The sequence below is a fragment of the Garra rufa genome, chromosome 12, assembly GCF_049309525.1.
Source record: "Garra rufa chromosome 12, GarRuf1.0, whole genome shotgun sequence".
NCBI classification, from domain to species: Eukaryota; Metazoa; Chordata; class Actinopteri; order Cypriniformes; family Cyprinidae; genus Garra; species Garra rufa.
Window position 1 is genome coordinate 38419494 of NC_133372.1, and position 25884 is coordinate 38445377.

The 25884-nt window shown below is 35.1% G+C and overlaps 1 protein-coding gene across 1 annotated transcript; it reads left to right on the forward strand.

Annotated features, from left to right (window-relative positions):
- The first annotated feature begins 414 nt into the window (after positions 1-414).
- On the forward strand, positions 415-25773 carry cttnbp2nla (CTTNBP2 N-terminal like a). Its single transcript, XM_073851738.1, has 5 exons — positions 415-498; positions 6803-6910; positions 20062-20334; positions 20499-20606; positions 22274-25773. Exons 1-5 carry the CDS (start codon positions 484-486, stop codon positions 23309-23311), a joined length of 1542 nt encoding a protein of 513 aa, XP_073707839.1. The 5' UTR covers positions 415-483; the 3' UTR covers positions 23312-25773.
- The last annotated feature ends 111 nt before the right edge of the window (positions 25774-25884 follow it).

The window sequence follows — 25884 nt, forward strand, 5'->3', positions numbered from 1 at the left end:
TTTGTGGGTTCCAGGGTCACAAATACTCTTTATTTTGTGCTTAAAATTGCAATAAAACACCACTAGGTGTCACACGTGTATTTCGTCAAAATTAAACTAAACAGTCTACATATTTTCAACATTTACGCTGTGTTTTAGAGTGTTTGTCTATCAAACTCGACCCTGATACTGTAAAAACTATGTTTTCATAGAAACCCCTCTAAATATATCGTGATTAGGTCGTGTTAGGAGTTAAGGACCGAATAGTGATTTCTAGTCTCACCGCTGCACAAAGAATCCCATTTTATAAACTTTTTCTCTTACGTCCCGCCTCCTGTCTTAGAATCTCGTTTTGTGATTGGTCTACTGTGCTGAAACACTTCCACCTTATTGGCTACGTAAGATGTCCGTCTGCGTTCTTTCACAGCAGATGAACTTTGGTGAAGCCGAGCTTCAACAACGGTGCTGCTCGATGAGCGATATTGGAAACTGATCAAACCTGGCATGGCACCCACAACGGTGAGAATGTTCTCTTTATAACTTATCGCTTAACATTTCGAAAAAGAAAGAAAATTAGCACAAGAAGCAGAGAAAGTTTTTTCCCCCTCAGGATTATGAATAGTTTGAATAGTTAATGCTAATTACAGATTTAAATAGCCGCCAGTACTGACAGCAACTGTTTTAAAAACGTATAAACAATCATTTAGCACGCAACCCCTCAGCAGAGTTTGTTATATGAGGTGTAAGGTTGTATGAAAAAGAAGAAAAACACCAAATTTAACGTAAACACTAACGTTGTTGATTTTAACTGTTTTTTGCTTGTAAATTCTGCATAAATATAAAAGGCTGTGTTTCGAAACATAGTATACTGTCTACCTAGGCAGCATTTTTGCACTAAATAGGCATCATGTAAGTTTAGGGCACCATGTATTACGCGTTCCGACTGAGATGAACTCAGATGAGCCCAAAAATGCTGCTGTACGCACATATGATGCCCAAAACTGCTGTCCAAACAATCAGTACACTAGGTTTGGATGCATAGCATCAAAGAAAGTTAGCTAGTATGATATAATATTTTTTTTTTAAAATAATTTTAACGTAAGCTCCGACTTTTGATTACATATTATTCATATTATGATTAAATTACATAACTATATGTAACTGTATATTGAATATAGTCTCAGAATTAGAATTTTGCACCTTTTCAAAAAGGGTTAGGATTTGGAAATACACTACCAGTCAAAACTTAAAGATTTTAAATTTTTAAATGTTTTTCTGATCTAAAGTACAGCAAGAACAGTAAAAAATCTGAAATATTTTTACTATTTAAAATAACAGTTTTCTATTTGAATATGTATTAAAATGTAATTTATTCCTGAGATTTCAAAGCTGAATTTTTAGCATCATTACTCCAGTCTTCAGTGTCACATGATCCTTCAGCAATCATTCTAATATTCTGATTTGCTGCTCAAAAACCATTTATTATTTTTATTATGTTGAAAACAGCTAAGTAGAATTTTTCAGGTTCCTTTGATGATTAGAAAGTCCAGAAAAACAGCATTTATCTGAAATAGAAATGTTTGTTACATTATAAATGTCTTTATCATCACTTTTGAAAGTATTCATTTCTATAATTTCTTTACCAAAAAAATGACTCCAAGCTTTTGAATGCTAGTGTATAATGTACTCAACTGTTTTAAATATTGATAATAATAAAAATGTTTCTTGACAGCAGATCAACATATTAGAATGATTTCTGAAGGATTTTGTGACACTGAAGACTGGAGTAATTCTGAAAATGTAGCTTTGATCACAGGATTAAATGACATTTTAAAATATATTCAAATAGAAAGCAGTTATTTTAAATAGTAAAAATATTTCACAACATTACTGCTTTTGCTGTATTTTGGATCAAATAAATGCAGGCTTGGTCACATACTGTTCAAAACCTTTTGACTGGTAGAGTATGTACAATAATAAAAAAGTATGAGAATATAATTTTTAACCACTTAAATGGTTAAAAAAGTAAAAAATATGACACTTTATGCAGTCTGTACAGCTGATCACATCAACAGGCAGTTGACATTGGGCCATCTGTTTTGTAGCTCACAAGCAGCTTGAGGATTAAATTAATTACCCTCCGACATGTCGGGTGAGCCTGGACTCAAACACTGACTGCTTCAGTCTAGCTCCAGGGAGAAATGCCGGGTAATTTAAGAAGCATTTGGGCCAATGTTGAATAGTGTAGCACCCTTTAATTCAGAAAGGCATGGGCACCATTAAAAAGGAAATGCCAAATTAGTCAACCATGAGGAACGCTCGGATAATCCTCAAGTGCACTTGAAAGAAAGGTTTTGCAGATGTATTATTATCTCTAAGGATGTTTTGACTCTTTTTATCACCATAGCCCTATAATGTTTCATTCTAGATCACAAGTTTTAGTACTGGCTAAAAACAAAACAAAAAAAAACAAGTGTGTCTTTTGTGTTTTTCCCACTATTAGGTAACCCTAACCCTAAACTTACTGATGCATGATATAATTTTCTTTGGGTTTTATAAAAGGCAAAGTGAAGTTGTGAAATTAGCACGCCTATAAAGTATGGCTTCGCTTAGGAACACGCTTCAAATTAGCACTGTTTGAATGGGTAAACCACAAACCATGAAAGCTTTCTTGCATACTCAGTGGCCTCAGATCTAGTACACAGTTCCCATCGGTGCACAATGCATCAAAAGAAACGTGACGGCTATTTGACTAAAGGTTGCACAACAGAGATGAAAAGGAATTTGAATTCATGCACTGCAAAGTACAGTAATGCGATTTATGGCAGCTCTGACGTGGAAGTCGAGCTTCCAGATTTGAGCTGAAGCACAGTAGCTGGACGTCTTCCGTCTCTGGCATATTATGTAACACTCTGAGACTCCTTCGTCACTTCATGATGTGGAAACTTTGGCTAACCACACAAATCTCGACATGAAGCACCATTAGAAGCAAAGTGGGGTCAGAACGAAGAATCCTGGATTGGGTTTCATAAGATTATTTCAGTTGAAGCTTGCAGCGCAGGGTCAAAGCATTTATGCTCCACACAGCTATATGGGAAAGTGAAATTCGATACTTTTAAGGTTATTACTGAGTATTTAGAAGCGAGAGCTCGGGAAGGAATTTCAGTCAGTCTTCCAACAAGTTTCTTTCTCTAGCTGTCTATATATCAATAGAAATGTGGTGGAATGCTGCTTGAGCTTTGATGTGTGACAGATGCTTTGACTCAGAAGAGTAAAATGGAAAAAATGACCTGCTTTTTTCTTTTCCTGTGAACTGCACAGAAAGAAGCACAACATGGGAATGGGAGTTTTTCTGAGATCACAGCTGTGATCTATAGCCATTATGTTCTCGGACAAGCCTGTTAACCCTTCAATTGCTCTGGGAGGACGGGCTTAAAATAAATTGCTTTTAATGACCGTGAATGGCTGTTAACAATCCCCTCAAAGATGAAGAGACCAAGCATTGTGATGGGCCTGTCTGTCGATGTAGTGCACTTATAAAAAGAATAGAGCAAAAAGCCATTTAATCATGGCTTTTAATAATTTTTCAACTATCAAAGCAAGTCTGTTTATAATGAAAGCCTGTTTCTGCCACTGAATACAAAATATTAAAAAAAGGTAATTGGAACTTTTTATCTCACAATTCTTTTTCACACAATTTTTTTTTTCGCAATTATGAGTTTACATATCGCAATTCTGACTTTTTTTTTTAATCAGAATTGGGATGTAAACAAAATTGTGAGATATAAACTCACAATACTGAGAAATGAAAACTTTTTTTCTCAAAATCACATGAAATAAACATGCAATTGCAAGTTAAAGTCAGAACTGCACGGAATCGCATGATATAAACTTGCAATTGAGAATTGCACTATATAAACTCGTCATTCTGACTTTTTTTTCAGAATCGCACAATATAAACATGCAGCTGCAAGTTAAAGTCAGAACTGGGCAATATAAATTCGCAATTCTGACTTTTTTCTCAGAATTGCGCAATATAAACTTGCAATTCTGACTTTTTTCCAGAATCGCATGATATAAACCTGCAATTGTAAGTTGAAATCAGAACTGCACTATATAAACTCGCAATTCTGACATTTTCTCAGAATTTCGCAATATAAACTCGCAGTTCTGACTGATTAATTTAAATTGAGGTAAAGTCAGAATTGTGCAAAATAAACTTGCAATTCTTACTTTTTTTTTCGGAATCACATGATATAAACATGCAACTGCAAGTTAAAGTCAGAAATGCGCTATATAAACTCACAATTCTGACTTTTTTCCTCATAATTGCATGACATAAACTTGCAATTGCAAGTTAAAGTCAGAACTGTGTGATATAAACTCGCAGTTGTGACTTTTTTTCTGAATCGCATAATTTAAACATGTAACTGCAAGTTAAAATCAGAATTGTACAATATAAACTCGCAATTCTGACTTTTTTCTCAGAATTGCACTATATTAACTTGCAATTCTGACTTTTTCCCTTTGAATCGCATGATATAAACTTGCAATTGCGAGTTAAAGTCTGAATTGCACTATGTGAACTTGCAATTCAGACTTTTTTCCTTCAAATCACAATATAAACTTGAAATTGTGAGGTAAAGTTAGACTTTTTTTCATAATTGCATGACATACACAGGTTAAAGTCAGAATTGCGCAATATAAACTTGCAATTCTGACTTTTTTCCAGAATCGCATGATATAAACCTGCAATTGTGAGTTGAAATCAGAACTGCACTATATAAACTCGCAATTCTGACATTTTCTTAGAATTTCGCAATATAAACTCGCAGTTCTGACTTTTTCCCTCTAAATCGCATGATATAAACTTTAAATTGTGAGGAAAGCCAGAATTGCGCAATATAAACTCACAATTCTGACTTTTAAAAAAAATCACGATATAAACATGCAACTTCAAATTAAAGTCAAAATTGCGCGATATTAAACTCGCAGTTCTGACTTTTCCCCTCCAAATCGCATGATATAAACTTTAAATTAATTGATTAATTTAAATTGAGGTAAAGTCAGAATTGTGCAAAATAAACTTGCAATTCTGACTTTTTCTATTCAGAATCACATGATATATGCAACTGCACGTTAAAGTCAGAAATGCGCTATATCAACTTGCAATTTTGACTTTTTCTCTCCAAATCGCATAATCTAAACTTTACATTGTGAGGTAAAGTCAGAATTGCGCAATAACATAAACTCGATATTCTTACTTTTTTTTCAGAATCACATGATATAAACATGCAACTGCAAGTTAAAGACAGAACTGTGTGATATAAACTCGCAATTGTGACTTTTTTTCTGAATCGCATGATTTAAACATGCAACTGCAAGTTAAAATCAGAATTGTACAATATAAACTCGCAATTCTGACTTTTTTCTCAGAATTGCACTATATTAACTTGCAATTCTGACTTTTTCCCTTTGAATCGCATGATATAAACTTGCAATTGCGAGTTAAAGTCTGAATTGCACTATGTAAACTCGCAATTCGGACTTTTTTCCTCCAAATCACAATATAAACTTGAAATTGTGAGGTAAAGTTAGACTTTTTTTTATAATTGCATGACATACACAGGTTAAAGTCAGAATTGCGCAATATAAACTCGCAATTCTGACTTTTTTCTTAGAATTGCACGATATAAACTCACAGTTCTGACTTTTTTCCTCCAAATCACGATATAAACTTGAAATTGTGAGGTACAGTCAGAATTGCGCTATATAAACTTGCAATTCTGACTTTTTTCAGAATCAAATGATATAAACATGCAACTGAAAGTTAAAATCAGAATTGCGCAATATAAGCTCGTAATTCAGACTTTTTTTTCATAATTGCATGACATAAACCAGTTTAAGTCAGAATTGCGCTATATAAACTTGCAATTCTGACTTTTTTCTTAGAATTGCGCGATATAAACTCGCAGTTCTGACTTTTTTCCTCCAAATCACATTATATAAACTTGAAATTGTGAGTTAAAGTCAGAATTGCGCTATATAAACTTGCAATTCTGACTTTTTTTCTCCGAATCGCATGATATAAACTTGCAATTGTGAGTTAAATTCAGAATTGCATGATATAAACTCAGAATTGTGAGAAATATGACACTGAAGCCTGGAGTAATGATGCTGAAAATTCAGCTAATTGTAAAATAAAAATAGATATAAAAGTTATTTTAACTTAATTATATTTTACAATATTAGTTTTTACTTTATTTTAATGAAATAAATGCTTCTAAAAACTTTTAAAAATCCTACTGACCCCAAACATTTGAACAGAAGTATATGTGTGTGTGTGTGTGTGTGTGTGTGTGTGTGTGTGTGTGTGTGTGTGTGTGTGTGTGTGTGTGTGTGTGTGTGTGTGTGTGTGTGTGTAACAATATGTACAAATATGCCTGCAAGTGGTATTAATGTTTCATGGCACTGGTAACTGAAAACATCCATGCTGCATCCATATAGGAAACCTAAAGAAAAATTATATAGTTCATCTGTTTACTGTGGGTTTGCATTGTTTATTTCAAAATACCGTGCACCGAATAAGCAGCACACTGTATAATCAAGACAAGCAGATGGAGACGACTGTAGACTGCAGTCATTTGGTCTGCAGATGGAAAGGAAGGGAGAAGATTTGTAGACGTGAAGATTGCCTGACGGCATGTTTTCCAAACAATTTAGTATAGACTTTGTCCTAATGCTGAAAACAGTTATTAGAATCTCTGACTTTTATTTAGCATTTTGTCGCCCACTCATTGCCTCTGCTTTGTTGTCTTTTCAGGAGTCAAGGCTGAATGTGGAGGCTCTGAGTAAAAGAGATGTGCTGCTGCTCTTCAGTGTTCTTGAGGGAGAGCTGGAGGCCAGAGACTTTGTCATACAGGCACTCAAGGTTAGTCCAGGCCTGTCAGTGGGCAAGAATGTTTTTATAGTCTCTTTGTAAGCAGCAGTCTTTGGGAGTATGAAGAAAACGTGCAACTCTTAGTTCTTAAAGGGACAGTTCAACAAAAAATGATGGTTCTGTCATTATTTACGCAGCCACGTTATTCTAAACCCATATGCTGTTATTTTTTCTGTGCAATTTTTGGAAAATCTTCTTACAGCACACTATATATGAAATATAAAAGTGCACTACATATCTTCCCAAGTTTTGTATGATGCACAGAAAAAAAATGTGCATGGTGGGACAGTAGTGAACATCACAAAATAACAAAAAAAGAAACCATTCCTGTGTCATGTACAATTTATTCAAAAGCATCTGGACTTATTTATCCATTTAAGATGTTTAGATGTTTGGCTGCATACTTTGCCGTTGCTGCATGTTTATCCGCACAGCTGCGACCAAGTCATACATCAATTTACACCATTAGGAAGGCAACTCACTCTGTGATTGGCAGCTCTTATGATCTTGTGGTGTGTATTTCTTGGTATTCCTTGGAGAGGGCCCATCATCCAAATATAAAAACAAGCCCAGACTGTCTTGAATAAATTGTATAATGACCTAGATAGTTGAGCTTGATAAAGTCACATTAGCCGATGAAAACTAATCAGCAATCAATTATTATTGTTATATTTAGTTTCATTTTTTTCTGAAGTTAGACAGAATACATACACACATACCCTATTTAAAATATTAACTAATTTTGTTCATTCTAGTTATTCTAATATTAATAGAATGAATTAAAAATGCATTTCTTATGGTGGTTTTACTGGAGAGGTTTTGCTTGTGAAATAATAGTAATAGTTAATGATAATCAATAATAGTATGCTTCAGTAATTGTCTATTGACAGTCAGTAGTTCTCTGTCAAATACGTTTAACTCTTCGCACAGCAGACTAGATACCCATGAGAGACATTATAGCTGTATCACTCAATGAAAGCCAGATGTCTGTCTGGCTCTTAGCTCAATTGTGCACGCTAGCACATTAAAAACTAGTATATTAAACACCAAGAAACCTCAGTGCACAGTTCATCTATGCCAAAACAAAGTTTATTTAAGAGATCTAAAGGCTATGCATTTAGAAAAATATGTTTAGCCTTTGTGAAACTTGTCCTTACACTAGAAATGATGCTGTTGGTTATGCAGTCTTCTTGGTCACACGTTTTTGGAATAGTTGCCAAGACCCTACACTTAAATAAATGCCTAAATGATTGATGTTTGATCATACCCGCTGTTAAAACTTGGTTTGTTGTACTTCCTGTGTTTTGTTAGTTTCTATGTTCCCAGTTCAACTGCATTCTCACATTATTTTCATCAGGGTTTAATTAGAGCAGACTGGATCTCATTTACCTAGCTTTTTCATTAAACTCTTTTCTGCTTTATTTTTATTTATTTATTTTTTCTGAGTCTCCTACTGCATTCCAGCGCTGCTGCTGGGCCTCGTCCCACACTCCTGTTGGACACAAGGCTTCCAAACACAGCCTCAGAACCAGCAGGTCGAATTAACTCAGGATAATTAATCAAATCTGCTATATTTTTTTTAATTTTTAAAGTACAATGTGAATATATAGCAATCATTCAGCACCGTTATATTGGTGCAGTTTCAAAAAAATCCTGTTAGGAATTTTTTATTTTAGTCCTCTAAATCATATTTCAGTCACAATAAGTATGTACATTTAATACATTTATAAATAAATTACTGTTTTATATATGTATATTTTACATATATTTATAAAATTTTATATTTTTTAAAATGTGCGTGCCGTGTATAGTAAATTTAAAATTGTATACATTTAAATTGTATAAATGCAAAATAGACACATTTGTTTAAAACAGGGATGCACCGAAATGAAAATTCTTGGCTGAAGCTGAATAATATTAAACATTGGGCCAAAGGCTGATTACAGCATACGTTTTTTCGTGTTTTTCCCCCCATGTATTTTGCCAATTTTTTTTTTACCATTGCATAAATTAAATAGCCAAAATGTGCTTTTTACAGTTTTGTCTTGCTTTTTTAAAGAAAAAAAATCAATTACAAAACAACTATTTAAAAATATTTACTTAACACTGAACAGTTTTAATATTCTAGTAGACAGCTTACCAGCAAAGCACAATTTAACTTAAAATTAATAAATTAGTAAAATAATATTCTTTGGCCATTTTTAAGAGCCCCTTCTTGAATCAGGCATGTGTTTTTAATCAAAGTCCTTTTAAGACAAGTCATGTCACTCGGCGGCCATCTTTGAAACACCTCTCGGGCATCCAAGTGCAGCTCCTATCTCTTTGAATGGGGAAACATCAAATTCTCCAAAACTTCGCCAAACTTACGATTAAATTTCATATTTGAAATCTCCAAAGAAATCCAACAAGAACTGCCTCATAAATATAGTTCCTTGTGCTTGAATAGCGTTAAAAAACGCTTATTTTTCCGGCTAGATGAGCCAGTGCGCATGCGCAGTACTGAACGCACGTCTTAGAGCGCCGACTGTTTCTATAGCAACCGGGACTTCTAACTGCAGCTGCAGTGACGCGCTGACTTTACTCATCAACGATTGGCTCTTTCACTAAGAAGGCGGGGCTTCGCGGCCATGATGACCGTTGCATTTTTCCCCATTCAAAACTACACGAGTGACATGTCTTTGGTATTCTATAGTCTTTGTTTTAATGTACAAATAAATGCAGCCTTGCTGAGCAAAGGAGAATGTTATAATAAATGTATTAATAAAGCTATTGTAATGATTGTATCATTATTTTTGTCTTACTTTTTTATTTTATTTTACAGAAAAACAGTAAAATTACAATCCTAACATTTATGAATGTTGATTATTTGTTTGATTAAAAATACAGAAAAAAAAACAGTAAAATTGTGAAATATGATTGCAATTAAAAAAAAAAGTTTTCTATTTTAATATAATTTAAAATATAATTTATTCCTGTGAAGCAAAGCTGAATTTTTAGCATCATTACTTCAGTCTTCAGCGCCACATGATCCATCAGAAATCATTATAATATATTGATTTATTATCAATGTTGGAAACAGTTGTGTTAATATTTTTGGGACATGTGATACATTTTTCAGGATTTCTTTGAGAAATAAAAGGTTGAAAAGAACAGTGTTTATTCAAAAAAGAAAATTTGTGTTACAATATACACTACTATTCAAAAGGTTGGGTTCAGTAATTTTTTTTTTTAAGAAATCAATACGTGTATTCAGTAAGGATGTGTTAAATGGATAAAAAGTGATAGTAAAGACTTATTAAAATGATTTCTGAAGCATCATGTGACGCTGAAGACTGAAGTAATGGCTGATAAAAATTCAGCGCTCCCTCACAGAAAAAAAAAAATATTTTAAAGTATATTAAAATAGAAAACCAAAATGTGACCCTGGACCACAAAACCAGTCTTAAGTCGCTGGGTTATATTTGTAGCAATAGCCAAAAATACATTGTATGGGTCAAAATTATTGATTTTTCTTTTATGCCAAAAATCATTAGGAAATTAAGTAAAGATCATGTTCCATGAAGATTTTTTGTAAAATTCCTACTATAAATATATCAAAATGTAATTTTTGATTAGTAATATGCATTAAGAACTTAATTTGGAGAACTTTAAAGGTGATTTTCTCAGTATTTTGATTTTTTTGCACCCTCAGATTCCAGAATTTCAAATAGATGTATCTCGGCCAAATATCGTCCTGTCCTAACAAAGCATACATCAATAGAAAGCTTATTTATTGAGCTTTCATATGATGTATATATCTCAGTTTTGTTAAATTTAACCTTATGACTGGTTTTGTGGTCCAGGGTCACATATTAGAAATTGCAATAATATTTCAAAACATTACAGTTTTTTCTGTATTTTTGATCATTAAAAAACATTTTAAAAAAAAGTGCTGATCCCAAACTTTTGAACAGCAGTGTATTAAACTAAAAACATGTTCTTAAATATATATATATATATCTATGTATTTGTTTTGGGGTTTTTTTAAGGTTTAAATGTAGACTGGACTAGTTTTGTGAGTTTTCTTTCAATTTATATATACCACAGTAGTTAATTCTATGGATAAAGCTAATATGCTTATTTGGCAATGTGGAAATGACTCAGAATCAACCAGACAGTGAGCTAGACAACTTCCCCTTTTGACCATGTCATCTGCATCAGTACAAACACCAGCACTCTTGGGCCCCAGATCAAGCCTAGTTTTATTTTCCGAAATGCACTTTGAATGTTGTTTGTTCTCTGCAGAGCCACACACAAACATGTCAAACATTATTACGCACATTTCCTTTTGACTAGTGTCAGCTTTAAACTTTATTGTAGTGCCTTTGGATCATCTGATCATGTTAGCATGGTCATAAAACTCAGCATCTGTGCTCTCAGATCATGTTTTTTGTGGTAAAGCTCTATGGAAGGCTGCACAGATATTATCTGCTGCATTCCTGTTCTCAAAAGCATCGGACTGAGGCTATGTGGAGTAGATTTTGGGGTATTAACCATACTTCAGAGTCACTTTTAGGTGACTTTAGGTAGCGTATATTTAACCCAACTGCATATTTCTTCTAAAATCTCTGTGGTTTTTAGGGGCGATGTTCTGGCATGCTGGGATTACAATCTGTGTCACTCATTGCCTTCTCTGAATGAGGTCATTAAGGCATGACTCTTCTGCTTTGACTCTCTCACACAAATACACACAAGACAAATTTCCCTTACGCATTTGGTCAAAAGAAAAAAAAGGCCAGAAGTCACATCAAAACAGCTTCTAATCTCTCTATAACTTCATTAGCCGTGCTAATCGTACATACAAACACTATTCATTATTTACTTGTGGTGCTTTCTCTGAAAAAAAGAGAGGAACTAAATAGTATTTTGCTCAAATAATCGTTCCCATGCTTATTTCTGCCCTGTAGCAGCTGTTGACTTTTGCCGGACAACTTGAAAACATTTCATGACTAACAAGTAAATAGACTTTGAGTTCCGGAAAGAATGCCTTCCAGGTGTTCAGCTCATAGTTAAACAAGTAAATGTTTTTATCAAAAATAGCTTCATGTTTTATTGTCATTTAAGGGGTTAGTATGGATGAGTTTGAGAGTGTAGATACTAACAGTATCTCTCTATTGTCAGTGTGTGGTTTATCTTTATCCCATGGTCTCTCTAATTTTAGTGAAGATACTCTTTATGCTGTCTTTATCTATCAGATAGACTAACACACACACATAGAGATTGTTTGAAGGCACCAGACTGGCTGACTTATCTTAAGTCATTAGTAAGGTTAATCTTCCCAAGGCCCCCATAATTGCTCGAGCTATTAGCCTAAACACATACACACACACACACACACACACACACACACACACACACACACACACACACACACACACACACACACACACACACACACACACACACACAATTGAAAGCATCGTAAATATAGAATGGAAAGCAGACATCCATTAACTTGATAAGCAAAAGATTTGCATACAGTATACAGCTGTTGTTTATTTGGGCTATTTGGAGCTTTAACTGTCAAGTAATTAGCTTGAATATAACACATACTTTATTTCAGTTTACATTTTGTGCCATATTTGTAATGGAAAATGGAAGAATATTAATTAGTAAAAAACATATAATATTACATCATTAAATCATTACATAATTACTTTTGCAATACAAATATAATTTAGAAATGTTTGTTTTAGTGTACATTTTGTGTCATATTTGTAATGGAAAATGAAAGAATATTAATTAGTAAAAAACATATATTACATCATTAAATCATTACATAATTACTTTTGCAATACAAATATAATTTAGAAATGTAGTATTATCAGTGATGGGCAAGCTACTTGGAAAATGTAGTGAGCTAAGCTAACAGTTACTCTTCATTAAATGAAGCTTAACTACACTAAAGCTACAGCCTTGGGTAATGTAGCAAGCTAAGCTACAGCATCATGGCAAAAGTAGTTCACTACATCTAAGCTATTTTTTAAAATTTCATTTTTCTATTGAACCAACATCATACCAAGTCAGTGCTCTCTCAGTGATCAATTAAATTGTCAGTCATACACGTTCAGTTTAATTGTTTATTTAACCACTCTTCCAAACCAATTTGGCAAAAAAAAATCTGTATCATGTACACGCCTGGATTTATCTTATATTTTGGGGGGTTGAATTCTTTCTTGAAAAAAATAAAAACAAAAAAAGCAATGGCACCAGTTTCACAATATTACACGAATAAAACAGGGAAAACACAAAATTTGTAAATAAAATAATTGTATACATATTATTGAATAACTATATATGAATGGGTGTTCGTCAACTGATTGCATGTCGTCAGAGTTTACAGTGTTGACAGCTTCGTAAAAAATAGCCTAATGGAAGCGCTGTAGATTTGTTGTATATAGCTACTAAAATATGACAGACCGCACAAAAACAGCACTTTAATTTACTGCCGTGTTTGAACAAAGATAGTGATTGATTTCATGAATACAGGAGCCTGTTTTTTTTAATTGTCAGAATCTATAGTACATAACAAATACAAAAATAAAAACAAATCACAAACTTTTGCAGTCAAGACTGTGAATAAAAGACAAGTGTGGAATGTAAGCCAGATTTGGCCCAGACCCTGTTACTATCTGGGAAGCAAAGCTAAATTCTATTGTAAATTTGTTAACTGACAGTAAGAATATATAACGAGTCAAGCGGCTATTTTCGTTTGCAGAAGGTAAAACACATTAACGTAAATTGTAAGTCTTTGAGAGGAAAAATTAAACCGACAGGTCACAGCGGCTAGGCCTATAAGTCACATTTTATTATATTCTGAAATAAACAGGCCTACAGCGTAATGTTATGACATTATTTCCCTCACTCCACAACAAATCCTTTAACTTTAATCTTATTCAGAACAGAACAATGATGAAATAAATAAATAAATAAATTTGCCTAAACAATCCAAACCAAATTAAATGTGAAACTGAAAGAAGTTGGGCTTATGTAGACTACCTCTCTTGCCACAAATACAAATGTTTCCATATCTGCAATGTATTTGAAGCAAAATTATTATGCATTGGGTAAGCTTTGTACTTCATGCACGTCGATGGAAAATATCATGATGAGCAAAAATGTGCCACGGGACCGGTGGTCACGCTGAACTGCATGTAATACACACTATTTAAATTGACTAATGTAACTTTTGGGTGACTGTTTTATTTTTCAAATGTGTGCGCGTAAGACACCAGCGCGATCAAACAGCTGAATATCATATTCTGTCATGTTGGTCATAGTAAAGGCATAATTCACTACTGCAAAGTCCAAAGCAGTTTGAAGTATTAAGAATATTAGCAAAGATTATTATAATTCGTTTAGACTAGAACACGGTTTCATTCTTATTTTGCTATGGAACCTGGTCGTTTTATGTTTGTTTGTTTTTACTAACGAACCGAAACATTTTGCCTTTCGCCACGAATTTGACACCCACTCCCCATCTGGTACTTCTGAGTTTGAGATCTTCCCAGAGCACTAGCCTGCTTCAAAGACTAAAATCAAGGCGCCCATCACTAGTTCTAATACTACGTTTTGCATTGCAGATTATACAGTTTTCTGTTGCTATGTGGGCGCTCAGTTTTTTTCTGACATTTAGCTAAAATATCGACAAAAAAGTCTCGACAACAAGTGTTAGACTAAGACACACTTTTCTCATCTCCTCGAATGCAAAAAAAAAAACATTACCCTTTATAAATACAGTGCTGTGTTATAAATACAGAAAACATGTACTTTCAATCAACACTTCTTTATTTACCTCAAGTCTGCAAACACGCTGAGATGCTTCAAACTGCGCGCTGCACTTCATTCAAGAGAGAGGCGGGAGGAATAATGAGGTTTGACTGACAGTTTAATGAGCCAATGGCGTCACGAGGTTTAGTGGCGGTGGCGTCGCTTACTGACCCAGGATCAGTGATCCGTAGCAGTTATATTTCCGATTTGAGCTTAAAGTATAGAACAATATATAGCTTGTAGCTTTTGTTGACGCTACCGCGTTACTTGATCAAAATAATAGCTTAGCTACTGAAAAGCTATTTGATTCAGAAAACTGCGACGCTACCACCACGCTACTGAGAAATGTAGTTAAGCTAGTAGCGTCACTACTTGTAGCGACGCTACTGCCCAACACTGAGTATTATATATATAACAAGGCTGAATGTTTATAATAAAGCCACAATAATGGCCTTAGAGAGAAAAACAGCAGGCAAAAACGCTGTTTTTTTCATGCACTTAGCAAGTTTGAGATTTTGGGCTTTTTATTTATTTATTTTTTTTACATGTTTTTTTTTTAGACTAGTGGAAAGAAAACATCCAAAAAACACTGTTAAGTGTTTCTTTTATAGCACTTTATCTATTTGTGTCAAGAGATTTCAATTACAATGCATATTTTAAAGGCCATTTTCTCTAAATGAGTTTTTGCTTCTACACTGAGCCATAGATCTCCACTTCAGTAGCACTTACACACACCAAACTTTACATGTTTTTACAGAGGGATTTGTTCATAAATAATTCGCTTGATTTTATAAAACAATTTATTCCCCAAAAAATGGTAAAAAAAAATATAGTGTTTCCTGTCTGTTCTAAGTTTTTTATGGCGTGACGGAATCAAAATTCCCTCTGTAAAAACATTTGATTCTAATATGTTAAAAAAAGTAAACAAGAATTTTGAAACTGACTTAATCCAGTTTTAGATTTTTGTACTAGAAATGTATGCAAATTAGCACATATTTCATTAAATAATGCCTCATTTGCATATTTAAACCTAACATTTTCGAAAACTTGTAATACAAAAAATGTTTGTAATTATCGATGCAATCAATCAACTGGGTAAGTAAGGTGATAACTATTAGTACTTTTTTTTGCCCTATTCACCTGCGGTGTCTCACCTTAAAATCTTGACTGAAAGTACCTAAAAAACTTTATATGTGCATGTGTGTTTAGTTTCAATTAAAATAAAAGTCATATTTATTGAGGATGCAGTGTTGAGTCCGACCTATTATGTTGTAACCCTTTTTGACCTTTCCTTCCCCTACTTTTCCAACTTTCCTATAAATATAAATCAAAGCAGTTATATAATATAAAAAGAGTTTACTTATTATGTAACAGCTCCTAGATGCCTATCTTAAAGATGTCTACTTCAGAAACGCCTCCCTTACTTTAGAGTTTTTTCCTCTTGATGTTTACCAGTGTTTTCCAAATAATTCTCAGGATGTTTCCCAGAACAAGGAATTTGCCCAGTTGAACGCTTATTTATTTCCAGTTTGTTACTGGATACCTTAGTGACAACTTTAAAATCCCACAAATCCCAAGACATGCAACAAATTGCATTCATCTTTAAAGCTGCTGTGTGCCTTTTTGGCAGTGTTTTTAAAACTCCAAGCTTTAATTAAAGGGTTAGTTCACCCAAAAATGAAAATTAGCCTACTATTTATGCACCCTCCAGGCATCCTAGGTGCATATGACTTCCTTATTTCAGACTAATCCAGTTGGAGTTATATTTAAAAATTATCCTGGCATTTCCAAGCTTTAGAATTGCATGGGTGGGTGTTTCTCTTCATCAGTCCAAAACAAGTCCAATAAAGTGCATCCATCTATAATAAAAAGTGCCTCACACAGCTCTGGGGGGTGAATAAAGGCCTCTTGCAGCCAATCGATGCATTTTGGTAAGACAAATATCCATATTTAAAACATAATAATCACTTTAATCTAGCTTGTGCCAACTGGTCGTACACAGAAGCATGGATATGTCTCTAACAAAAATGCATGGATGGATGCACTTTATTGGACTTGTTTTGGACTAATGAAGAGAAACACCTGCCCATGCCATTCTAAAGCTTGGAAATGCCAGGTTAATTTTTTATATAACTTAGATTGGATTCATCTGAAAGAAGTCATATACATCTAGGATGCCTGGAAGGTGAGTAAATATTGGACTAATTTTCATTTTCGGTGAACTAACCCTTCAAAGTATTTGTGGTAATGTCACCCACCATCATCCTCAGATTCTTGTTAAGCACCTCTAGCAGGCCTCCTCTAGACAAAAACACAGCTTTTACTCTTTTTCCATCTCACCCCTTCTGCTTCAGAGACTGTAAAACACTCATTTGTTGTGGCACATTTATCTCTTCCAGCATCAGTGCCACAGAGGTTCACAAAGAGTCAAAGTGTACTGACTTACACTCATGTACCACATTTATCATGGTTAGTGTGTGAGTTTCTGATAGTCCTAAGTTCCTGTAGAAGCAGAATCTTAGCTCTGCCTCAAATGACAAGGTTTTATGTTGCTGAACTTGAATAGACCATTAAACACACAAACACTCTCACAAACACTCACCAGATGGACATGCATGTTACGACTTGAATCCGTCACTCTAAAGAGCAGATGAGCCGAGTGATTTAACAATGCGATGGAAAACCAGTGTATAAGACATCACTGTGTTAGTTTAGCTTCTAGCCATCTATTCTATCCATGTCTCTTTGACTTTTAAATTTCAAAATGGTATGAATACAGTTGAAGTCAAAAGTTTACATACAAATGTTAATTATTTTACCCAAATAAGAGTAATCAAACAAAATGCATGTTATTATTTATTTAGTACTGACCTTAATACCATATTTCACATGAAATATATGAATTATAGTCCACAAGAGAAAATAACGGTTTAATTTATAAAAATTACCCTGTTAAAAAGATTACATACACTTGATTCTTAATACTGTGTTGTTACCTGAATGAGTTTTTTGAATTTGTGTTTTTGTTTAGTGATAGTTGTTCATTAGTTAAACTGCCTGCTGTGCTTCAGTAAAGTCCTTCAGGTCCACAAATTCTTTGGTTTTATCAGCATTTGTGTCTTTGAACCCTTTCCAACAATGACTGTATGATTTTTAAGACCCATCTTTTCACACTGAGGACAACTGAGGGACTCATGCAATTTTTACAGAAGGTTCAAATGCTCACTGATGCCCCAGAAGGAAAAACGCTGCATTAAGAGCCAGGGGGTGAAAACTTTTAAACAGAATGAAGATGTGTATGTTTTTCTTATTTTGCCTAAATGTCTTTTTTTTTTTTTTTTTTTTTTTTTCATTTAGTATTGCCCTTCAGAAGCTACAAAAGATACTTACATGTTCCCCAAAAGACAAAATAAGTTACATTTACCCTGATCTTCAATTTCAAAAAGCTTTCACCCCCCCCCGGCTCTTAATTCATTGTTTTTCCTTCTGAAGCATCAGTGATTTTGAACCTTCTGTAATAGTTGCTCAGTTGTCCTCATTGTAAAAAGATGAATCTCAAAATCATACAGTCATGGTTGGAAAGGGTTCAAATACACAAAAATGCTGAAAAACCAAATAATTTGTGGGACCTGAAGGATTTTTTTCTGAAGAACAGCAGGCAGTTTAACTGTTAAGGACAAACAAGGGACTCATGTACAGCTATCACTGAACAAAAACAACACAGCTGTGGATCATTCAGGTAACAACACAGTATTAAGAATCGAGTGTATGTAAACTTTTGAACAGAGTCATTTTTATTGTATATATGTATATGATCCCTCTTATTTTGGTAAAATTAACATTTTTCAGATTCTGCAAGGTGCATGTAAACTTTTGACTTCAACTGTTGATGGTATATACTCTCTTTTTTACAACTGGTAATGATTATTTATGGTCAATAAATTTTCATTCTCCATTGGCAGGTGTGGCAAAACGTTAATTTTGGACCCTGAGTATGTGTTTAGACTTATATACATCTGTGTGTCTTTACCCTCCTCCTGACATTAATTTTCATTCCTCTTTTCCCTGTAGACATATAGTCATTTTTCAGCAGCTCCCAGTCTTACAGCTTTCAGCCATGTCTTTCCAAACTTCCCTATACGAGGTGTAGCATTTCATCCACCATTCAAGCTCAAAACTCTTTTTGTTACAACCAAACATACCTATATATTTGTAAGCTACAGGGATAGTTCACCCAAAAATGAAAATTCTAAGACCTTAGTTTATCTTCTGAACACAAATTAAGACATTTTTGATGAAATCTGAGAGCTTTCTGACCCTGCATAGACGGCAACGCAACTGACACATTCAAGGCCTAGAAAGGTAGTAACGACATTGATAAAATAGCCCATGTGACATCAGTGGTTCAACTGTTGAAAAAAGGTTTTTTTGTTTTCTTTGTTCACAAAAAGTATTTTTTTAGCTTTATAACATTACAGTTGAACCACGGATGTCACATGCACTATTTTAATGATGTCCTTACTACCTTTCTGGGCCTTGAACGTGTGAGTTGTGTTGCTGTCTATGCAGGGTCAGAAAGCTCTCAGATTTCATCAAAAATATCTTAATGTGTTTTCTGAAGATGAACAAAAGTCTTACAGGTTTAAAATGACATGAGAGTGGATAATTAATGACAAAATTTTCATTTTTTAGTGAACTAGAAATTTTCTAGTATCTACCCAGTATGCTCAATACTATTTGAACAGTGTAATATAAGACCCTCTCTAGCTATCAGTGACTCTCTCTTCACTGTTCCACAGTTCCGTTCCGTTCCTTATCCTTGTGGGGTTTTTTTTCTGGGTCAAATGAGCTCTTTTAGTTCAGAGTCATTTCAGGAGGTATTAAATTACCACAGCTGGAACTTTTTCTGGTGTCCCGTTCACCGCATTGACCCTACCTAGACTGAAGCGATTGTTTCATCCCTATATGGACCCCTTGCTTGACCTCTTACTTAAAACAACAAACACCAGGATCTGAAGGCACACACACACACACACACACACACACACACACACACACACATATATACAAACACAGAGCCTAAGAGAATGGTTTATGTTGCTTTTGGCAGGGTCATACGCTCTGTATCATCTCATTTCCTGTTTAGAAAGCAAGTATGTACTGAGTGTCTGTGTGAAAAAGTGAAAAGCAGAGGCTGTTTTACAAGTTGTTTTGAAATAGATGAGCCACAAACTTCCAAGATCTCAGATCTCAGGTTGCTGTTTCATATCAAAAGAGTGTGCAGAAATCTAAAATAAGCCAATAAATCCCTATCTGTCTTTCTTTCGCTACAGTCCCAGTGTAGAGATTCCTACATGTTGGAGCGATATGGCAAATACAACCTGAGCGACCCGTTCCTGGCCTTGCAGAGGGACGGTGAGGTCCTCCAGAGCTCTGGCCAGACCAAGGGAGATGGAGGAAGTTCTTCCCAGAGACGAGAGGGGGTCTGTGGGGCCACGGCTCGCTCTGATCCTTTAGCGGTGCTGAAGCTGGTGGTCGGACACTGCAGACGGATGCAGGAGAAGATGCTGAAACAGCTGGCAGCTGCTGAGAACAGACACAGGAGGGTGAGTTTATACTGCATAACAGCAAAAGCCGCTGACATTGATGCTGATGTGAGCATCATATCATTTAAATTGGATTTACCACAGTTTAGCAGGTCAAGGAGAGATTGGATTGGTTTATAAGATAATCTTGATCTGGTTCTGTCGCCCCTCTGTGGTGCTTTCAGGTCATTGCTGATCTGGAGGAGGAGAAGAGGAAGCATGCTGAGGATACTGCAGAAGGAGATGATGTCACGTACATTCTGGAGAAGGAGAGAGAGCGCCTCCTGCAGCAGGTACGAAGAACTAAAAATATTCGTTTAAATTATATCATCTTTATTTCATATTATCTTAATTTGAGGTATTACAGTGTAACAGGCCACAATGTTCTGCACACCAAGCCTGCATTTATTTGATCCAAAATACAGCAGATATATAAAAATATTTTTACTATTGAAAATAACTGCTTTCGATTTGAATATATTTTAAAATGTAATTTATTCCTGTGATCAAAGCAGAATTTTCAGCATCATTACTCCAGTCTTCAGTGTCAGATGATCCCGATTTGCTGTTTAAGAAATATTTATTATTATTATCAATATTTAAAGCAGTTGAGTACATTTTTGTTCAGGATTATTTGATAAATAGAAAGATCCAAAGATCAGAATTTATCTGAAATAAAAAAGCTTTTGTAACATTATACACTATACTATTCAAAAACTTGGAGTCAGTATAATGTTTTTTTTTTTTTTTTTTTTTTTCAAACTCAGCTGTTTTCAACAAATATAATGAATGTTTTTTTGTTTTTGTTGTTTTGTTTTTTGAGCAGCAAATCAGCATATTAGAATGAATTCTGAAGGAGCATGTGACACTGAAGACTGGCGTAATGATGCTAAAAATTCCGCTTTGAAATCACAGGAAAACAATTACATTTTAAAATATATTCAATAATATTACAAACGGTTTCTATTTCAAATGAATGCTATTTGTTTGAACGTTCAAATAACTTTCATTTAAATATTCATCAAAGAATGTATCAAAGAATTAAAAAAAAATTCAACAATCATAATAAGAAATGTTTCATATCAGCATTTTTTAAATCTTAAAAAAAACATTTTACAATATTTTAGTTTTACTGTACATTATATCAAATAAATGCAGCTATGGTGACCGTAATGGTGCGTTCACACCGGACGCGAATGAAGCGGCAAGCACGAGTGATTTACATGTTAAGTCAATGCAAAGACACGAATTGCCATCCTGCGGCGCGAATGAGGCGGCACGAATGAAGCGGCGCACATTGAGCGTTTCAAGCGTTTGCCGCGCCATTCGCGCGAGTTCAAAATTCTGAACTTTGGCGAAAATTTGCTCCACGTTAACCAATCAGGAGCTTGCTCTAGTAGTGACGGAGGCAGAAATCCGAAACAACAATGGAGGACAAAATCACCGTTGCTGTCTGTGGTTACTCGGAGCTGTACGATACATCTTTGTACTTTTATAGAAACAGGAATAAAAAGGATCTTGCTTGGAAGAAAGTGAGTGAAGAGGTCGGACAATCTGGTAAGTTTTAAAAAAAACGCTCTTTACTCAATTTGACCTACATGTATATACATATTGAGCCTACAAGCAAGCTAAAGCTGGCAATTTGAGCTCATTCACCTATTTTACAACTACTTTCCCACTGACGAGTGGCAGACGCCCCTCCCATGATGCGAATTCGCATCTGTTGTGAAGTAAATTTCACACGCAAATGACGCGAATTTCACGCGCGAATGAAGCAAGTAAACTTCAAATGTTCAAGTGTCCAATTTATTCGCGCAAGTCACGTCTGGTGTGAACGCACTTTTAGAGATTTTTTTTAAACATTCTTAAAAAAAAAATGTCTTATGTAATTTTCTTCTGTAAATCTATAAATCTACCAGTGTATTTCTAACTAATTTGATTATATTCTATACATTTTTAGTTGGAGTTCGAGAAGGCAAAGACATCCCGAATGGAGAGGGACAACAAACGACTGCACAATCAGTTAGAAGACCAGCGCGTCCAGCATAAACAGCTCATGACAGCATTAAGCCGTGAATGCAAACGCTCTGGCACACGTGCCCATGAGGAGTCCCAGCGTGCCAACGAACTCAGCCATCGTCTCGATCGCGAGCGAGCGACCAATCAGGCTCTAAGGGTGGAGCTCGAAGAGGAAAAGAAGCGTGCCATGCAAATGGAGGCGAGGCGAGAAGAGCTGCTGGCCGAGTTCGACACAGAACGGGAGCAGCTCGGGCTGAGATTACGAAAAGAGGAAGCGCGTTGTAGAGCGCTACAAGGAGAACTAGAGAAGCTGAGGAGCGAGATGAACTATTCAGAGGAGAAATCAAACATGAACGGACACCACATTCCTGTGGAGGAAGATAAGAATGTTGAAAAGCAAGGCATGTTAACCAATGGAAGCTCTACAACCGATCAAGCTCACAGCCCTACAAACACCAATCAATCATCTGACATGCCCAGTGTACAAGCTGCGTACCAGGCTGGGATCAACCAGCGCTTCCATGCAGCCCGTCACAAGTTCCAAGGCACCTTTGATCTAGATTCCCAGTCCAACTCTTCCCCTCCGAATGGTCCATGTGACCTCTCACCCTCACACCCAGACAGCGTTACTTCTAAACAAGCGGCCCGCTGCACCGCCACACAAGCCCTGAATCGCTTCAGCACTCCACAAAGTCCCAGCAAACCAACATCTCCCAACAGTTCTCCTTTCGGCACAGATTACCGTGCTTTGGCCCACTCTGGGATGCTGTCTCCCACTATCAGGTCTCCAACTATTCCCAGGGTTGACAGAGGGAACCCACCTCCAATCCCACCCAAGAAACCAGGCCTCGCAGACACGCCGCCTTCTCCAGCCACACTCCGAGCTGCTCACTTGTCTCAAATGTCGGCCGGTTGTGGACGCAGCAGCAACTCGGAGAACGGCAAAGAACCAGACCTGGTGCTGTCGTCTAGCGGCTAGCAGGTGCAAATAATGAACTTGATCGTGTCAAACACTGTTGATTTTTTCTATGGGACATTTCAGGTTTTTAAAATCATTTTAGAAGATTTGAAACATACATTTTACCTTTGCAATGTTACCATATCTCAGTCAGATGCATGTTGATTGTGTGCATGAAAATATTATATCACCTGTTTATCACTGACAATCACCAGCTTCTTAAAATAAATAGGGGCCAAGCACCGAAGGTTGTGAAATTTGGCACACAGATAAAGGACAGTCTCAACATTAACCATAGCAAATTTACTCTGTAGCGCCACCACTTGTCAAAAGTTTTACTTATGTTTATGCTAATAACTTTTGAACCATAAGGTCTAGAAAGACATTTTTTTCCTCTTAAATTCTTGGCTCATGCCGAATCAAATAGACACAAAATGGACAAATTTAAAAATCGCAAAGTCAAGTTTTTTCACTATTTTTTAATAGTTTGAAAAAGCACAGTTTCGAACTCGACTTAGACGGTTTGTCTGATTTTCACCATAATTGGCTCAGATCATCTTTAGACCATGCTGGCAAAAAGTTATAAAATTCAAGTTGATTGGTCAAACCGTTCTTGAATAACGTGCAAACGAATTCAATGAAAAGCATGTAAAAATGGATGTGAGGCTATATCTCTGCAACGTTTCAGCATAACGAGACCAAACTTGTTGTTTTATAATAACCATGACCTGAGGCTGCCTGCACAGTTTCGGTGCAGCACCACCTAAAATGGCTATTTTTGCTTATAAATTCTAAATGGTTTCACAAAACAAAATGAAATCACAAAACAGGTCTCATTTTGTACAGCATGCCGACTTAAACCATACCCAATTTTCCCATATCAGCCAACTTTTTCGAACTCCTCCTAGAGTGTTGGTCCAATTTTCACCAAATTTGACTCATCTTCTTAGACCATGCCGACAAAAAGTTTTTGCATTGATATACAAAACGGTTATCGTTTAACGCATCAACAAATTTGCTGAAATCAATACTTTGGGATATTGACAGCAAACTTTGTGTGTGCCTTTGTCACCTCACACTGACCATGCCACATTAATTTAGTAACAAAGCCACCTATTGATTAAAAGTGATTAACCATTTATTAACCATTAATAATGACATTTTTTAAAACACCAATAACTTTTAAGTATATTAGCCTATTGTAATTGGTCTCAATATATTCTTTGGGTTATGCCAAAAACATAGTCAGCAAAACTTCCTGTCCACCATTTTGACTGATGTTGAAAACCTACTTTTTCTACTGTTAAAAACCTCCTAGATTTTTACCAAAATTGAATCAGATCATCATCTGACTGTGCTGACAAAAAGTTGAGCATTTCTTGTCAATAGACAAAATTGCTTTTGTATATTTGAGGCTGTATCTCTGCAAAGCTTTGACATATTGACATCAAACTTTGTGTGTGCCATTGTCATTTCACACAGAACACACCACATCAAAAGTGATCATTAAATCATATTACTAGTGGTTATATTTATGATTTTTCAGCCATTTTGACTAAAATCATCTTAAAATGGTTTCAATTACCCAATTTATTATGTAGTGCTTGGACCCTTAATTGCTTCTTGCAGCTATATTTTTATATATTTTGACAAATATTTATATAAATACTAGTGTTCAAAAGTTTGGGGTCAATATGTATTTTAATTTTTAAAAAATATATACTCAATGCATTCAATTTGTCAAAAGTGACTGTAAAGACTTTTACATAATTATATAGAATGATTTCTAAAGGATCAGGTGACATTGAAGACTGGTGTAATGATACTGAAAACTCAGCTTTGCATCACAGAAATAAATTACATTTTAAAATGATTTTAAATAGAAATCAGTTGTTTTAAATTCTTTAAACATTTTCCATTTTTACTGTGTTTTTGATAATATAATAAATGCAACCTTGCTTCGAATAAAAGACTTTTTCAAAAACATAAAATCTTCCCAGCCCCCAAATTTTGAACAATAGTGCACATGATTGTGTATCTGAACATTTTACCCTTCCCTGTCATCTAGTTTATACACTGAACTATATATTTAACAGCTTGCATGTGCAAACAATCTTTTGCTTTCTCAGATAGCAGTTTGTTTTGTATATCTAAAGGTACTGGATATATAGCCTAATATTTACATCTCGCTTGGAATCATGTTACAAATATTTGTATCACATTATAATGTTTTGTTTTGGTTATCTTTAAAGTTTGTATTCCTTTCGTGATCTGATATGACTGTTTTTGTTACACTTGTAGACATGGGCTGGAGCAAAAGATTTTAGATTTGCATATTTGTACTGTCTAAATCCAGCCAGCAGAGGGCACAGTATCACCCATCCTCAGCCATTCATAGGCTGTATTTGGAAAGGAGTACTAGTACACTAGCTTACAGTATACTCTATATACTGCCTTCTGTCTTTTTAAAAATAGTATGTGAAATAAAGTTTTTTTGAGATTTAATCCAATTTTGTGTAAATGTGGTTCAATGGTAATCAAATAATGGTGATAAAATTATTTGTTACACTAGAAATGGACGGTCAAGTGGGGTG

Bases quoted from the DNA above. Each gene is read 5' to 3' on its own strand.
- cttnbp2nla (XM_073851738.1), top strand. The intron at 20,335-20,498 runs GTGAGTTTATAC...TGGTGCTTTCAG, and splicing joins CTGAGAACAGACACAGGAGG to GTCATTGCTGATCTGGAGGA. The intron at 20,607-22,273 runs GTACGAAGAACT...ATACATTTTTAG, and splicing joins GAGAGCGCCTCCTGCAGCAG to TTGGAGTTCGAGAAGGCAAA.